The sequence below is a fragment of the Biomphalaria glabrata genome, chromosome 6 (assembly GCF_947242115.1).
Source record: "Biomphalaria glabrata chromosome 6, xgBioGlab47.1, whole genome shotgun sequence".
In the NCBI taxonomy this organism is placed as follows: domain Eukaryota; kingdom Metazoa; phylum Mollusca; class Gastropoda; family Planorbidae; genus Biomphalaria; species Biomphalaria glabrata.
Window position 1 is genome coordinate 37,678,855 of NC_074716.1, and position 18,176 is coordinate 37,697,030.

Consider the following 18,176-nt stretch of genomic DNA (forward strand, 5'->3'; position numbering starts at 1 on the left):
CTAGATGTGCGGGTATATCTCCAGAGGTAGAGATGAGCTACCCCCACCTCCTTTTGTTTGTTTAGTCCATAACATTGAGTTCCCAGATAGGCAGCTGACCACATTAAGCCAGATGTCAACGTGTTGACACTTTCTAGAGGTCACATCTTATGAGGGAACTGAGTTTGTTTACTTGGAGAAGAATTTTTATTAGGGGCGGGACTACAAGCCAAATCTCCATAAGGTTACTCTGGTATGAGTGTGTTTATTATGAGATAGGTTGTCAATCAAGGGTCTGGACCACAACCCACACCTTTTATACTATTGGCAGGGACAATAAGTTTGTTTACTTAAAGTCTCAATTAGGAGGCTGGACTACAAGCCAAACAGACACTGACCAGGGGTATCTTTAAAGGGAGGGCTCAAGAGACTCAACACGCTCAACTTCTTATTTGTTTAATCCATGACAATGTTTTGATAGACATTGACCATTCTTAAGCCAGAATGGATTAACGCAGATTGTTGAGAAATATTGACACTGTCTAGAGGTGACTAGTTAATGAGACTAAGTTTGTTTACTTGGAGAGAAATGTCATTTAGGGCGCTGAACACACGTTCGTTGCACAATAAAATAAAACAAATATGTGCATGTGTGCGTGTATGTATTTTTTCCCCTTGTATTAAAACTTTTAGAAAGAAAACTAATATCATTGTTTTAATCTATTGACTTAATATACAAAGGAAAACCTTACAGTAACATTTAACATCGCAGAAAATAAATTGATCTAAAGCACCACAATTAGATCTAGCAAACAAAGAAAAAAATATGCTGGAATATTAAGAAACACTTGACCTCTGTAACTAAGGTACAGATATAATTTATCTATAGGCCTATGCTTGACTGACTAAATTATAACTCACCATTCTGTTGCCTGGGCACTGTCTTCTAGTTGCTCATATCTACAAATTAATGAAGGAGAATAATCTTTCATCCTATTGCCCAAACCTGCAGTATGTCAACAAAGTGGAACTCTAAACCATTAAGTCAACAAACTGAAACATGTCAGTTTTTGTGGTGATATTCCCTCATGTGGGTAAGGTGGGGTCTTGGAAATGACCAAGAGTAATAATAAACCCACTAAATTTTCACTTGTATTTCACTAAGGTGAATAATAGTGGACTTTCCCCCTCCCCAGGTGCTTTTTGACAGAGGTTGGGATTGCACAACTCCTGACAAAGGTAAGTCTTACTACTGGCTCTACTATAGGATAAAAACTCACCATGAGCTATCTAAAAAAGAATTATAGAAAAGCATATACAAAATAAATACTAATAAAAAAAAAAAAATGCTGGCTTAATAATAAATTAAAAAGACTTGGCAAAAGACAGAAAAACTATATAGAAAATTTAAAGAAACTAAGCAGAAAGATTTTATATAAAGTATATTAAAATTAAACACCTAACCCAAAAAGTAAGCAGAGAGCTGCAGAGTGAATACAAAAACAATGTAATATCTAAGGATAACAATAAAAATCTATGGTCGTACATTAAGTCTAAGAAAATGGAAACAACAGGAGTAGCACCATTAAAAGGAGAAGATAACTTAACACATAATGATAATGAAACTAAAGCTAACATCCTAAATAAATACTTTGCATCATCATTCTCAGCCCCAGGAGACAAAGACATATCACTTAATTTGAACCAAGAAGACAACATAGGAGATATAGATACACAGGGAAAGGGGATAAAAAAGTATTAGCGAACATTAAACTGAATTAAGCATATAGACCTGATGGTATTCCAACTAGATTACTTAAAGAACTAAGCAATGTTCAAAATAATTTTTCATAACTTAGGGACTGGAAAGAAGCTAATGTCACACCCCTGTTTATAAAAGGAGAAAAATCTGATCCAGGAAACTACAGACCAGTATCACTAACCAGCATCACATGTAAAATCTTATAACACATTATATGTAGCAGCATCATAAATCACTAAGACAAACATAATGTCCTTACTCCATAACAACATGGCTTTAGGAAACATAGATCATGTGAAACACAACTAATAGGACTAATTGATGATTTTCAAAAGGCTTAGATAATAGTGAACAAATAGATGCTAATTAGATGATTTTCCTAAGGCATAACTTGCACCATAACCACAACTTGCAAAATACTTTGGAATTTAAGTTCATTATATCTATGGATGCAGGACTTTAATAATGAATGGCTCTAAATCAACACCAATAACAGTAAACTCAGGTGTACCTCAAGGAACAGTCTTAGGTCCACGACTAATTTTAATTTACATAAATGATTTACCAAATTACATTAGTTCAGGAACTAGTCAGATTATTTGCAGATGATTGCATGAAGTTGAAGATAATTGACTTCCTAGTCCATACCAGAGGATGATGGCACCGGGGCAGGGAATGAGCCCCGGGAACATCAACAAGTCTGAAAGACAGTCCAGCGCGCATATCGCATGACCAGGATAGGAATATTAGAGGGGAAATGGTGGTAGGACTGAAATGTAGATTCAAATGTGTAATTACTTGTGATGATTGGAAGATCAGGTTAAAAGCACTGGATTGAACTTTGATCATGCCTTTAAAAACAATTACTAAAACAGACACTCAAAGTTATACATACTGTATATACCATCTCCATTATTAACTCAAACATATTTTAGGAGTATTTAGAAGTGAGATTTTGAGTATTTTCACAAAAGTATCTCTCTATGAAAAAAAAAAGCCTCCATTACCAGCTAATTCTTGAGAAACTTTTAAGTCTAGGCTAATGATGAATACAGACTGTGCCTAGACAATAACCTAAAGGATACATATCAGCTATCTGGTACATAACTTGAGGACTGTTTCTCAAAATGGCATGTAGTTTGTAGAAGCAATCAATGCCTTCTTCTAGTCGAGCCAGTCTTTTGTTGCACAAACCTAGACAAGGATAGAATAGTTATACAAATTGAATCATAAGTAATTAGTTTTCCATAGTACAATGATTCACATGCCAGAAATGAGTAAAAAGGTGTCCATCACATAAATACTTTGATATCCATGTTTGATGATGTGCTATGCACTTGAGACTATTAGCATGATGGTCTACCTGCTGTTGTCCCTTTACAATTCTGAAGAAATGTCTAAAATGTACATGTCACTATTTGGTCTAAATGGATGAAGTCTTCAATTTGTTTTGTTTTCATGATGTCTTGTCAAAGTCAGACATTTCTTCATAAGTCAAGATGAATACATCCCAGCCCAATCTTCCTGCAGTCCAGGCACGACATGGCCTAAATTGTGCCGATGTGCCCAAAATCAAAAATCAAAAAAAAAAAAAAAATCATCTTCCTGCAGTGGGCTAAGTTCAAACTTGGGACCATCTAAACAACAGTTTGAAGAGCAGACCACTCTAACAAAATTGACCATCAAGTTCGTGAGAGACATGACAGTTGTCCATGTGACCTTTATCAACATCATAGCAAACTGTCATGTAATTTCAAAATTGTAATCCTAACTCAACTTTTGTCAGCAAAAACTGGGTTCAGTCATTTTACACAATCTGCCAATTTTGATATGGTATAACCTGGCCAGAAAACAATTTGGTCCATCAAGCAGGTGTCAATAAATGTGGGGGGGGGGTGTATTCATTGCAAGGCTGCTAAACATTAATCAAATATAAGTATGAATAAATGTATACATAATTTATATGACCAATCAAACAATTATGAACATCTGAGAAGTTAGTAGCAAATAATGGTAAAAAAAAACTTTTCTAAAATCTGATTTAAAGTATGAATGTTATGAAAAGCCAAAATATTTGACAAGGAAACAACTTCAACTTAAATAAGATCAAGACTGCTTTATTAATCCTTATGGAAATTTGTTGAGGTTACAAGGACTCTTTTTCTCAATAAAACAGCATAACAGACACATTCACATAAATAAAACAGACATAACATCTTTTTCATGTTTCCTAGTCAACAAGTAGCGCTGATGCAGCCTGATTGAGTAAAGAACGAATGAGCTTTTGCACCGCTTGGTTCCAGTCTTGACTGACAGAAGTCGGCCACTTCGCTACAACTTGATATAGTTATGATGGAGCGGGTAGCTGATGTCTTCCAATTATGCTTAGACATTTATGATTACAAGTAAAAGCATAAGTTGGCTGATAATTTAGAATATTGCTGTTGTTGATGATCATTTATAACACTTTTTAAAACCCACATCTATTTGGCGAAGCTGAAGATATTATTTGGTTAACTAACTGCTAATGTAAAAATACAATAAATGAATTATTATATACAAACCAAAACTCTCCATTACATCCTCAATGTTTACTATAAAGAATGTTACCTAAATTGTACAAGGCTTCAATGCAAGATGAATCATTACTTAAAGCCTCTTTAAAATACTCTCTGGCCTTCTCAAAGTCTTGTCTTGCATAGAGTACATTCCCCTTATTGACTAGTGCTGCAGAGTAATAAAAAATGGTTTAATGTCAAATATAAAGCTTAACATTCCTCTCCTGCTCAATGAAATACAGTTGAGGAATATCAAATCTAATGATCATTGGAATGTCAGATATAATCTAGAAAGTATTCAGACAAATGGAGGTTACATTTTACAGTATAAGATACAATGGAGATATGTTAGTAGAAAATAAGGGCTAGACTAAATAATGTATATGTTAGTATAGTATAACGCCTAAACAAAATAATATATGTTAGTACAGTATAAGGCTTAAACTAAATTATGTATATGTTAGTACAGTATAAGGCCTTAACTAAATAATGTATATGTTAGTACAGTATAAGGCTTAAACTAAATGATGTACATATGTTAGTATAGTATAAGGCCTAAACTAAATAATGTAAAAAAAAATGTTCCTCTAGCCTCCACTGACCTGCTGGATTGTACCTGTCTGCTGCCATGGCAACCTCTGCATACTTATCTGCCTGAGCATAGTCAGCTTCCTAAAGTAAACAAAAACTAAATTCAGTTCACTTAAGTTGATCAATTCATTTAGTGCATAGAACTTGATTACTTTAGTGTATAGAACTTGATTACTTTAGTGTATATGCCTATGTTACTGGCAAACTGAAAAATCCAGGCATTCTATAGAATTCAATGTACTTTAAATTAAGAATTCACACTTTGCCTAAAGCAGTTTGTCATTTTATAGAATGCCTTGGCAAAAAAGGAAATGGAAAAGTTATTTTCAACTTTGTCTGAAAGTATCAGGCATCACACATTGCACAGAATGCTGGATTTCATACTTTTCCATGTGTCAGTTGTGAATTTCAAACATTTTTTTTCATCCCACATGTTTAATAAACAATGAATTCTTGCTTTATTCAATGTTGAATTTCAGTACAATACTTGTCCTTCAAATCCACCACCAGTGTCTAGACCCACAGTGCACACACAGTACATTTCAAATGTGTTACAACAATTTCTTCATATCTGGACTCAACACATGTGTCGTTCTTTAAATATAGGGAGCAATTCAGTGTAGTCAGAACTATGGCCTAGACATCACATAAGAGTCTGTCTTACAAAGACACATTTTAAAACATTGTTTCTGGGTGTCCCAAAGTGGCCAATAAAAATGTGAAGCTCTCTAAAAAATATAGCTTAAAAATTCCAGGTACATTGAAAAGCATTAGTATTAATTTATTATAAAAAAAAATAATAATAATTTTGGTCACATTAACATGAACAGGAAAGATGTTTATCAACATATTATAACAAATTCTTAAGCATAATGTATTTTTACTATTAAAATTATTAACTTTGAGAGAAATCAAAGTGTTTGGATATTCTGAGGATATTTCTCTGAAATTTTATTAGCTATACAACTTTTTTTTTTACCTTGTCACAAAAAAACAACCAAAACATTTTCTCGAATTGAGACACTCAGATGATTCATTGAAAATGAAATAAAAATAACCATTTAGTGAAAAAGTTTAATAGTAATAACATTTCTAATTCTAATCAAGAAAACAAATCACATCAAGTAAGGTGACCAGACGTCCAGACTTAGGCGTGACAGTCCTGCACTGAATTGTCTATCGTGCTTTTCATGAAACGTTCAGGTGTGATGGCTAATGTCCCGCTTTCAACAATAGAAAATCTTTCTTAATTTAGCAAGTCTCTATTAATTTACTTCTTCTACATTTAAATACTTAATAGATAGATCAATTTGCAGCTGGTAAAGCTACTTTTGCTTATCATACAGTTTTCCATAATAAGTTTTCATTGAATATGAAGCAATTGCTACTCAAGGTTTGGCCCCTATACAATGAACAAAGTAAAGAAGCAGGATAGTGATGCACAGGTTTTGACAGTGTTCACATATGCTCCCAGCTCACAATAAAAAGAAATTGTTTCCCCTGATGAAACAATTCTTTTCGCCACCCTTCGCTGGAAATCTTTAAAAAAAAAAAAAAGCAAATTTGTCAATTTAGAATATAGAGGAAGCAGTTAGTTCTCAGTTCTAAAGCCTTTGGTGGAGAGACTATTTAAATTATATCCTGCTTTGAGAGAGAAGTCGACGACAGATTAACACTTTCAGAAGGATCACAAAGATGATCTATCTAGGAAAATGTTTCAAAAAGCCTGCCATTATTTAAATTATTGTATGTGTAGGCCTACATTGTGTGTAAATTGCATGTCCATGTAATGTTTATGAAGTATTGTAATAAGTTGTTCAAATATTGCTAGAAAAAATCTGAGCCTGTTATTTTTACGCCTATGATCCCCCATGATCTACATGTGTCACACTTTCACTCTCCAAATATCTGGTCACCTTACACCAAGGCTACTTACCAGAAAGTATAAAAATGATAAGTTTGTGGCAGCTGTACTTGCTACTTTGGAATCTTTTTTTTCAAAAGATTTTAATGTCTCAATGGCCTGATGAATGAATTATTGTATTAGTTCCTTTACAAGTGTTTTCACTTTAACAACTCACATATATAGTTTGTTATGCTAAAAGAATACTTTTTACCAAAATATCTTGATCTATTTAGTAGAAACTACATATAAAACTAAAATCAATTTAGAAAAATTATCAAAATATGCATCTCGGAATGCCCTGTGTTCTATTTAATAAAGACTATGTTATCAGAAATAACTCATTATATAAACATCCTTAAAACAAAAGTACTTTGTGTGGTTGTTCTATAAACAAGTTAGATATCTAGATACCAGGATTCAACATTTAAAAAGTTATACAATTCAAGACTGACCTGTGCAAAGTCTTTTTGTTTCAGAAACATAATGGCTTTGTCAATCTCAAGATCATGTGCAAGGTCAATGTACTGTGAGTTCTTGACCATCTCAATGCACCTAGAATAAACAATCAATTATAAGAAATGGATCAGTCAAGTAATGGACAGGAATTTACATGATTTTTTAATGGGAATTTTAGTAAAAAACAAAATTTTTTAGCAATTCTTAATATCTGGTACCAACATTAATTCCACTCACACTTAATTTAAACGTTAATTCTGACCACTATGTAATCAACGTCCAATGTGGACAGAAAATATTTTTTCTAACATAACTGAAAATTAAAAAAAAAAAGATGGACCAAGTGTAACATAAGCAATTTTAAAATACTGTTCAAGATTGTAAAAACAAATGAAAACATTTTGATAAGATCAGTAAGTTTACACAGGTCAAATCTTACCAATCATAGCCTTCTGAGAAAGTGGGTTCAATTGCAGGGGAAATAATCTTGGCAGCATACTTTATACACCTTTCAGCTTCATATTTTCTAGAAAGAAAAAAAAAGTACACAAAATGAGAGAAAGGATTTGTTTCCAAGTTAGCTGACATGATGTATAATACTGACATGATCTATAATACCCATATGCTTAAAAATATCTGTCATCATTGTGAACCCAGATGATTGCAAGATAGTAATAATGGAAACTAAGCTAACTAACAAAGCAACACACGTTTTAATATTAACACCTCCATATATATCCTGTAAAACTTCCAGAAACTTTCTGAATTGAATGATGGTTATTAGAATTCAAACTCAATACAACTAAGTTTAATTTAACAATCTTCTACAATATAAACTTTTTGGCCCTATTGACTGACTGATAATCACTAATATTCCACTTGCCCTGGACAATAAAATATGCAAATTTAAATTTCAGTTTAAGCTATTACTTTCCGGGCATATAGAACAACTAGGCCATTTTCATGATCTAAACATCAGTAACTAAATTTAGCTTAAACTATTTTTAGCGCCCCTTGAAAGGGGAAAAGACGCTATTAGTTTTGTGTGGTTTCTCTGTCTGTCTGTCCATCCCATTTCGATCTCGTAAACTAGAGAAGATATTGAAAATCCGACATCATAGTATTTTAGACCATTCAAAGTTCTGATGCAACAGCTACTTTTTTTCTTTTTGAAAGCGAAAAATCTAATTTTAAAAATAAATTATGCAAGCAGTTTTTTTCATAAAAATATACCATATTTACAACTTTTCACTATTAATAGCATCAAACACTGGAGGCTATTTAGTAAGGGAGATGACTATCATATTTTTAGCCCATTTATGCAAACGGTTTTAGATTTTTTGACAAAAATATTATTTTTTTTACAATTGTATTGCTAAGTTAAGTAAGTTCTGTCATACTAACTACTACAATTGTAGTACAATTGTCCATACGGACAATAAAGATTATTATTATTATTATTATTATTATTAATTACAAAAAAAAAAATGTTTACTTTTTTTTAAAGAAAAAAAATAAATTTTACTTTGCATATAAGTGGAACATAATTTAAAACAACAATTAATAATTGGTTTTTCATATTATCGCCTGAACAGCAGATGTTCTCACCACATATGAAACACTTGGAAGTAAAGGAATTTTTTTTTTCTTGAGGCTTTGAATTAGAGATTGACCATTTACAAAACACTTAGATAATCATTCTAAGACATCAGTTAGGTCATGTTCATATATATAGCCCCACATTCACCTATCCCTAGGTCTGCTAAACCATTGGGGCACCATACAAGATATGTCAACCTTCTTTCTCCATTCTTCTCTGTCATTTGCCTTAGATAGATTTTCATTCTGATAATCTTTCTGAAAATATTGAAACCTGCCTTTTTACCTGCCTGATGGACCGCTTTGGGGGCCGATTTTGAGTTTGTGTTTCCACACAAACTGTCTTTGTAACCTTATTATTATTAAATTTTTACACATAATGTTTTTTTAAATGCAATGCCATCTAGATAAATGCTTTTCTGTCTTAATTCAGGAAACAAAGTTTAGGAATAAAAATAAGAATATCATCAATTAAAACTTTTTCAACCTTAACAATAAAAACAAGTTGAATTTGGATTGTAATGATACAACAAAGTCTAACACTGACCTTTCTCTTTCTATTTGTCTCAGGGAGTCATTTTTAATGACTTCCAGCACCAAGTTGTATTGTTTATCATCCTGTTGGTGTAGAGATGTTTTATTTTATAATATTGAAACATAATTTTCATTATAAACACATTTTAAGTCACACACAGTTTTGATAAAATGAATAAAATTACTATCAATCTGTAAGCTTAACACTTTTGTAGGAAGAAAAAAAATTGTCAAAAACAAGATAATAGATACTGATTGCAAACATGTTTGTTTTGAGAATATTTAATAGAAAACTTTTGTCATGGCGTCATCACTTTATATTAGGTCTGGGAAAACAAAAATTCTCGTCCTGTATGGTGACATGTATGAAATAGCAAAATAGCAGGGTTTCTGTCCATGGTTTTTGCAAGAGAGGATTTGAGTCTCTCAAGCCCTCACTCAAATGGAGTTTGATGATGATGATCACTTTATACTGTATCAAAAAATCATAACTGCTTATTTACATAATGCACCAAATCAAGAAAAAGGAAAAATGACTCGATTGTTAATTTATGAGAATATGGCAACAAAATTAGCTTTTAACTGATATTTGAGAAGCTGAATGGAAATGTCAAGAAACATGCACATTCACATCTAACTTTTAATGTAAAACTAATTTATGTCACAATGCATTATCCTACTGCCTATTAAAATATAAAGCAGCTCACTCCATGTGGAAGATATTTGTCCTCATCATCAATCTTTAGGTCCACAGTCAACAATTTCGCAAAGCCATCTCTCATTTTTTCTTTGTCTCCAAGGGCAAAATAGCAGAGAATGAGATTAAATCCTGTCTTGAAGTTTGGGGACTCTGACATGATGTGTTCAAAGGATGTGATGGCATCATTGTACTGACCCAGTTTCACAAAAGTGATACCTATATTCTGCATAATCTTTGTTCTAGAAATAATGTGTACAAGTCAAGAACTCAACTATTTCAAAAATACTGAGAAAAAAAAACATTTCAGATTCACAAAAGAAAAATCCACTTAGCATAAAACCTTATGACATATGGAAATAACAAAAAACTCAGCTTTCTTAAACTTGTGTAGTAACTGACAAAATCTAAACTTTTTAAATCATAAAACTGTGTCATTCAAGAGATAAAATTATCTTATTCATTAATTAATTTTGAAAATTTGAAATCAACACTAATATTTATTTATAGTCATAATATCCCCCTTTCAAAATATTGTTTTGAAAATGAAACAGCACTGACCTCATTTCTTTATGTGTGTTTGGTACTTGATCAAGAGCCATACGGTAAAACTTGACCGCCTTCTGGAAGTTTCTCTGTTTAAAGTAAATGTTTCCCATGTTGACTTTGAGACGACCTGACAAAAATAACCCAGCAACATTTGTTTGTAAGTCAATTGTTGAATGGTAACTTTCTTATTTAAATTGAGTTCAAAGATAGCTTATAATCTTAAAAATTATTGTTAAGTATTATATTTAACAGCAAAACATATTCAACTAGCAATCCTAGTATGCTTCTTGTTAAACAGAACTGACCTATATACATTAAATATTTGCTCTTAGTATTTCTCATCACATCTACAAAGATTTGTAGACCACAAAGTTTTGCCATAGAAAACAATGAAAAGCAAATATATGTCTAATTTTAAAATGAATCATTTTTGTGTACAAATATTTATTTTTCTAACCTGCATTGCTGAACATGCGATTCTTGACAATAATTTGATAAGTGTTAATAGCCTCAATATACATCTCATTGGCAACATACTGATTTGCTAAGTTAAACAGAACCTGTAGAGACATATAAACATTGGTTGAATTACACACAAAGTACAATTCACATCAAAGTCATTAGTAATGTCTTAAGGTACAAACAGCTATTAATGCAAAGACCATTATTCAGAAACAATTAGTATAAATCTATAGCATACTATATGAAGATAAGTATTTAAAGCTAAAATTAAAAAAATGTTAAGGACATAGTTGTGTCAAGTCATGTCATAAATTTAAATATTATGACATATGTTTGCATTAGTGCTGAAATTAAATTTGCATTTACTTACAGAATATGTCAGATCCAAGTTGATCTGATCCCCTTTAGCCAACTGTTCTCTCTGTCGAACTAAAACTCTTTCCTTCCTTCCTGCTTCTTTAGCTTTATCTAAGGCCTGGAAAAAACAAACTTAAGTTTTATCTAAGGCCTGAAAAAACAAGCTTGAGTTTTATCTAAGGCCTAATTGGAAAAACAAACTTGATTTTTATCTAAAGGTTAGATTAAATATTAAGCCTTTTACAAACTTATTACTTTCTGCAAATATCATTTGTTTGTTTTCTTCAAGAAATAATAAAACAAAGTACCAGTTGCAGTTCTCCTCTACTGTTGGCCAGACAACTTTCTTCAATCAACTCATTCACTTTCTTCTCTAAATGACGAATTTTTTCTTCTGGGCTGTATAGACAACAAGAATGAGAGATAACAACTATTTTTATATTGAAAAAAATTTATATAAATGTTAAGTCATTTATTATAATATTAAAAGATTTTTTTTTAAAGTACCGGGTATTTTGTAAAAATAAAGAAATGGTTTTAATAACATGTAGGAACTGCTTTGTAATATTTAACTCTTTTCATAAATTTTAGCTACCTTTCTTCAGGTTTGGCTTCAAGAGGTGGTGCTGGACCTTTACCTGCTTGGTTTAAAGGATCAAATCCTACTCCTCCTGAGAAAAACAATTAAGAGTTGCATCATTAAAGTTTAAAATAAACTTTTTAAAAGTTTCTCATGCTCTAAATATGTTAGTCACAAACCTCTGTTTCCAGCAGAAGTAAAACCAGCAGCTCTAACTGCAGTCATTGGTCGAGCCTGTCCGTCTCCTGCCTGCATTGCCCCAGGTCGACCCATAGAGGATGGCATTGCTAGTCTGCCTCGGGCAGCTGTAGCTAGTCTGCCCTGAGCATTGGGCATGCCTCCAAGTGCAACTTTAGCCTGAGTCTGGAAGTGATAAAAATTGAATCTATATATATAATTCTCTTCTTACCTCAACAGTTTAAATGAGTAGTAAGGAGTAAAGGAAAGATCACTCTCTTATTTCTGTGTATAGTCCACGAGAAAACAAGAGTAGTGTTCATACTACGGATGACTGGCTGCGCAATGGACTATCATTTAAATGTATCAAACTCTGCCCGCTCCCATACCCCTTTGTCCAGCGGGAGGTTTGGACAAGGAACTAATTTAAGTAATATATATATATATATGTGTGTAAATAGCAGGGCCGGACTTACCCACTGTGGGGCCCTATGCGAAACGAATTTCAGGGGGCCAAATGAAATTTAAGAGTTTGTATTAGAAATTAAATTCGTCTATGCATTTTATTCATTCTTTACTATGTACAGAAATACTTCACGAGCCTTGCTTGTAGCGAAGTCAAATAGTATATCATAATAATTCTGTTTACTACATAGATCACGCTCAATAGAAGAATTACCAAATGTTTCAATCTATCTTTGAGAATTGTTGACCTCAAGTAATTCTTCATTACTTTGAGGCACGAGAAGCTTCTTACACCAGATTACACAATTACTGCTGATGCATAATGTCACGCGTAAGATTGTTTTCCACATTGAATGACACCCAAAATGACAATTTTCGTGTATATATTTCCGTTATTTTAAGAATTTTTTCGTATATTTTGCGATTTCTGGAGTTTTCCAGGAGCTCCTGGTAAATTGCCAGGAGGGCGCAGGAAATCTGTTTTAAGTTATAAAATGGTTTAATTAATTAATTTATGCACCTTGAATTAGCGCGGGTCTTATGAAAGCGTGGGTACTACGAAAGTGCTCCTGGTAAATCGACAGGAGGGCGCGGGAAATCTCTTTTAAGTTATAAAATGGTTTAATTTAATAATTTCTACACCTTGAATTAGAGCGGCCCCTATAAAAGTGCGGGGCCCACTGCGGTCGCATAGGTCACAGGTGCCTAAGGCTGGACTTGTAAAATAGCTACGCCGCCGGTCGACTAGTTATTTTTATTCTCCAACAACAAGAAAAAATAATTCTCTATTTTTTATAAAATAAAAATGTTAATAAAATAATAAAATTACATTGATAAACATATACTGATATGGTCAGTCCAGAAACATAGGCATAATATAAGTAGATATATTTTTTCTACCAATAAATAATAACAAATATTTACTGTTGGGCGGCGGCCATGACTTGTTCTGAGAACAGCTTTTTGGAAATTTTCATCTTGCATCAAGTCCTATAGAAAAGAATGCTACAATTGAAAAAAGTGAATCTAAATTGATAGATAAGGTGCTAATGACTGACAATAGCCAACATTTATCCACTCGTTTATTTAATCAGCCTGACCCAAATTTTATAACAAAAAAAAATATTTAAAAATCAAAATATACTGGCAACTATTTTTGCTGAACAGTACGTGCCAAAAAAAATGTGTAAAAAATGTAAGCATTAAAATGTCTATATTACAAACATGCTTTATTCCTACATCTTCCAGATATTATCCATGTCATTCATTACTGAGACTTGTTCTTGCTGCCTATAGCACACATACAGCATATATCAACATTTTATCAAAATAATAAATAAAAAAATTGTTTTACCTCTGTGTCAAGTAAAGGATTATAATCATTGAATCCAGAATAATCATCATCTTCATCTGCAAAATGTATTGTCTCCATTCCATTTACACGTTTCATCATGGTCTCAAATTACCAACAAATCTGGATCATACATTTGTATTGTTTGAATATGTAAAATATTTTGACATTAAAACAAAACAACAGAAACAAACTTGAATCTTTGTCACTGGGGGAGCATATTGCTTATATATTGTTAAGTAATAAAAACAAATTAGTGAGCACCAAAGGCTTGATTAGTGCAGATGTACCAAAACTATAAACCATATTGGTATGTATTTCTAGATATACATTCAATTAAATATAAAGTAAGACATTTTTTTTATTGTTACCTTCAAGAATTGAACATCTTTATCTTAAGAAACTCCCAAACACATGAGAAAAAAGTGTTATAATGTTAAAATTGTATTATTTATATCATTTTCTTTTTACGCTATGTCAAGACAGACAAATTTTAGTCATTTTCCCTTGCTCCATATTGCTCATCTCTGCTTAGAAACCGAAGATACAGTACCGCATTACCGACATATTACTGTACCGGTTCTTATTTAGTTGACTTGAGTGTCTTGAAAAGCTATTTTGAGATACGAGGCCCTTTATAAGTCCAGATATTATTTATTGGTGGGAGAGCCTAAGAAGCTTTGGTAGCTTGTGAATTGTGTTGCTTATAGATAATCCCGCCCTCCCAAACCATTGGAGGACACAATAGTTTACCTGGTTGACCTAAAAACAAAACATGTGCGGCTCTACGTATCTGGCACGCTCAGTGTCTCTAACGAAAAAAAAGGGGGAGGGGAATAGTGTTACCTATAGATCTAGATAAATCTGCCTTTCCCAAGCTACGCTTAGTGTCTGTCCAACACACACAAAAAAGTATCTATATATAATATGTATCTAGCACACTTAGTGTTCGTGACATAATTAACGGCTAGACCATTGATGGATTACTAATTGGATCCTCCCCCATTCCCCTTATCATTGTTCTCACTACAACTAGAACAATGTTTTAGGGCTGTGTTGGTGGCCTGATTTACACCAGTGTATTGCACTATCACTGAAGTGTTTCTCTTATGTGTTGGTTTGATGTCTGTGGATTAAGTCTTGAAATTTGTTACTAAGCACTGAAAATGTGTGAATGTTGGACAGTGGAATTGTGTAAGGAGAGAGCCCGGGTATGTGTGTAGACAGAAAGGGAACGTATTGTTTTTGTGTGTTATTGTTATTATTTTCTGCATTTGTTATGACATTATTATTTATTTGTTTCAAAGGAGTGTCTTTGCAGCGCATTGACCTCTGTGGAAAAATAATAATTATAGATCCGGTGCCACATGTCTAGATCTAGAAGCACAATTTTCTTAATTGAGGCTGACGTCACATTTTAATGGTCGATCAACTATTGATGATCTCTTGATACAGTGTCTTGGTATATTCATTCTATATCTCCCCCTTTCCTTTAATTAATATCTCTTAACATCAATTGAATGCATTAGTTATTGGTTTTTAACACATAATACAGATGTCTAAATAGAATGGCGCATCTATCTTCATATCAAGTACATGTGTTAGTTATTGGTTTTTAACACATCATACAGAGCTAAAAAGAGTGGCACATCTGGAAGTAACAAAAAAAATCCAATTGGTGATTATATCTTTACTGTGCCAATATTGTCTGTGTATACCTGTGGTCTTCAACCTTTTTTTGCCCTCTATCGCCCCCTTTTTGTATTTTTTTTTTGAGAAAAACACTTATAAATAGGCGTGAGAAAGCAAATTTGAACTAAATACAATCCCGCATGGGAGACGGCCACATGCAAAGGCAATCCTCTTTGGCGAGCTTCAAGGAGGACAGATTTACAGAGGTGCCCCCAGTAAGCACTATAAAGATCCACTCAGGCACCATTTTGCTCTCACTGGCATAGAGGAAAGTACCTGGCAGCAGATGGCCCCTGAGAGAGAGACAGTTGAAGAGCTCTCACAAAAGCTGCTTGACAAACATTTGAGACTCAAAGAAAATACATTATTTAAGACAGGCGCAAAAGACAGAAAGAAAACTTAAATAGACCGCTATCAGACAACTGCCTTTTCTGCACAAAATTCTGGAAAATATGCAGGTCGCAACTGGGTTTGCGTAGTTATGTGAAACACTGCACTCAGCAGTAATCTTCTGAATGGAAGGCAAAAACAGCCAATATTATCATTATTCAAAATTATGTCAAATAATTTACGGTGATTACACACAAAAATTAATCTCATTGTCATCAATTTCTTTCAAATCCTAAGAATAGTTCCCTTTTAAATTTTGGAATATTAGGGCCTACTGTTTAGGTTTAATTGTAAATTTAGTTTAATTTTTTAATATAAACATTATTATTTCTGAGTTCACTACAAAAAGAAATTAAGCTAATGGAAACCTTGTGTCTCCTGCAGTCTGACAATATTAGAAATGTCAAATTAGCCAAAGCAAGGCGAAGGTCTCTTGTAGTGGCTACATCCACTCTATTTCTTTGCTTATTCATTAAGTTTGTTATGCACTAAATCTAGGTTAACCATGTATGTTGATGGAAAAGCTAAAACGTAATTCCATTTTCTACCACAGTTTTGGAATTTTGCTGAAACATTCAAATGCAGCCACATCTCTGTTGTGCCTCCAGGGGAGTAGCTAGGAATTTTCCATTGTTTGGGGGTGAGTGGGGCTTGACCTCTTTGGGGGCCCCTGCATTTTGCGTAATATTTAATTAAATAAAACACTAATTTGGGCCCCCTGGGGGGATTTCCAAATTCTCCCCCCTTCCCCTTCACCCTAGCTATGCCACTCGCCACTGTGTGCCTCCTATGTTTACATTCTTTTCTACCGAAGACATAATTTTGTAAATTGGTTTGGCTGGTTAGTGTTCATATTCATAGTGGTATAGATGTATCATATAGCAGGGTTAATTTCACTTGATTAGTGAGATTAGTAATCTAGATCTAGATCTAAATGTTTCATTTTTAATGATTTTTCAATTTTTGGTTTTTCTTTTTGGTTTATTTTTCAAAATTTTTGTAACCGTGTGATGACGAATTCACTAAATTGATTGATCTAGATCTAGTCTACTTACTTGCCAAAATGTAGATCTTATTGTATTAAAACAGTTAATACAAAATCACACTTAAAATAAATCTGTTTTATATCTACAGTCCAAATAAACAAGAGTTAAAAGGCTCTTGAGTTGAAGATACCATTTTTTAAAGCTTGTAAACTGGAATGTAATGACATCCGGTCATATCTGCTCATGCGCAGCTAAATATTGCTCCTGGTAACTAAGAAATCTTCTGTTGCCGAAGTTAGATTCTACTTGTCCAATTAGGATTGAGCATAGATTCTAGATCTATAGGCCTAGATCAGTGATGCTCAACCTAATTCAACCTGCGGGCCATTTTAGGTCTCGACACTCGTGTCGGGGGCCATATGACCGAAAATGTTCAATAACGAAATGAAATTGAGCGGAAACAATCTTCTGAGAAACGTGTGGATCTAGTACTTACATTAATTAACGGGATAGTGGAAGTTTATCTTTTTTTTTTTTAAACTCGTTGGAAAGCTGTTTCACTTCTCTAATTAAAATGTTACATTTAATGTATCAACATTTTAGCTAGCTATACCAACGACTCATTTTCTTTCTCTTTTAGTAAATATTCCCATCAATCCTTCAATCTCTAAGTCTAAGCGTAGTTTAACAATATTATAATTCGCAGCTCAAACCAAGAATGCCGCCGTTTTTATGTTATTGTTTTTTTAAACAGCTAAATTTTCTTTAAAAAACAAATACCTTGTCTTATTATGTTCTACAGACAAGTCAAAATCTGTTCACTTTTCTTGGTAGATTAAGCATTCAGAGTCCACTTGTAGTTTCTTCGACTCTCCCTTTTCCCGTTTCGTAAATGTACAAATGTTAAATGTCATGGTACCAAACAATCAGAGAAAAAGTCAGGGCCCTAAGTTAGGTAAACTAACATTTTTCAACTTTAAAAAAAATGGGGTGGGGATGTATTTTCTACACTTTGTGCTGACTATTTGTTAGGGCCGGATGAAACCATGTCGCGTGGGACGGATCTGGCCCGCAGGCCGTATTTT

General features: G+C 33.1%; 1 protein-coding gene across 1 annotated transcript in view; it reads right to left on the bottom strand.

Annotated features, from left to right (window-relative positions):
• Positions 1-17,327, bottom strand: part of LOC106069420 (intraflagellar transport protein 88 homolog) — a 28,165-nt gene extending 10,838 nt beyond the window's left edge. The window contains exons 1-18 of the mRNA XM_013229070.2: positions 17,161-17,327; positions 14,027-14,146; positions 13,597-13,662; positions 12,210-12,393; positions 12,046-12,121; positions 11,759-11,849; positions 11,464-11,568; positions 11,089-11,191; positions 10,644-10,758; positions 10,093-10,324; positions 9,399-9,469; positions 7,692-7,778; positions 7,249-7,348; positions 6,827-6,913; positions 4,902-4,971; positions 4,352-4,468; positions 2,827-2,935; positions 901-939 (exon numbers count right to left, since the gene is read on the bottom strand). Of these exons, the coding sequence (XP_013084524.2) occupies positions 901-939; positions 2,827-2,935; positions 4,352-4,468; positions 4,902-4,971; positions 6,827-6,913; positions 7,249-7,348; positions 7,692-7,778; positions 9,399-9,469; positions 10,093-10,324; positions 10,644-10,758; positions 11,089-11,191; positions 11,464-11,568; positions 11,759-11,849; positions 12,046-12,121; positions 12,210-12,393; positions 13,597-13,662; positions 14,027-14,125 (1,751 nt within the window). The 5' untranslated portion in view covers positions 14,126-14,146; positions 17,161-17,327. The remainder of the gene's footprint in view (positions 1-900; positions 940-2,826; positions 2,936-4,351; positions 4,469-4,901; positions 4,972-6,826; positions 6,914-7,248; positions 7,349-7,691; positions 7,779-9,398; positions 9,470-10,092; positions 10,325-10,643; positions 10,759-11,088; positions 11,192-11,463; positions 11,569-11,758; positions 11,850-12,045; positions 12,122-12,209; positions 12,394-13,596; positions 13,663-14,026; positions 14,147-17,160) is intronic.
• Between the last annotated feature and the right edge of the window lie 849 nt (positions 17,328-18,176).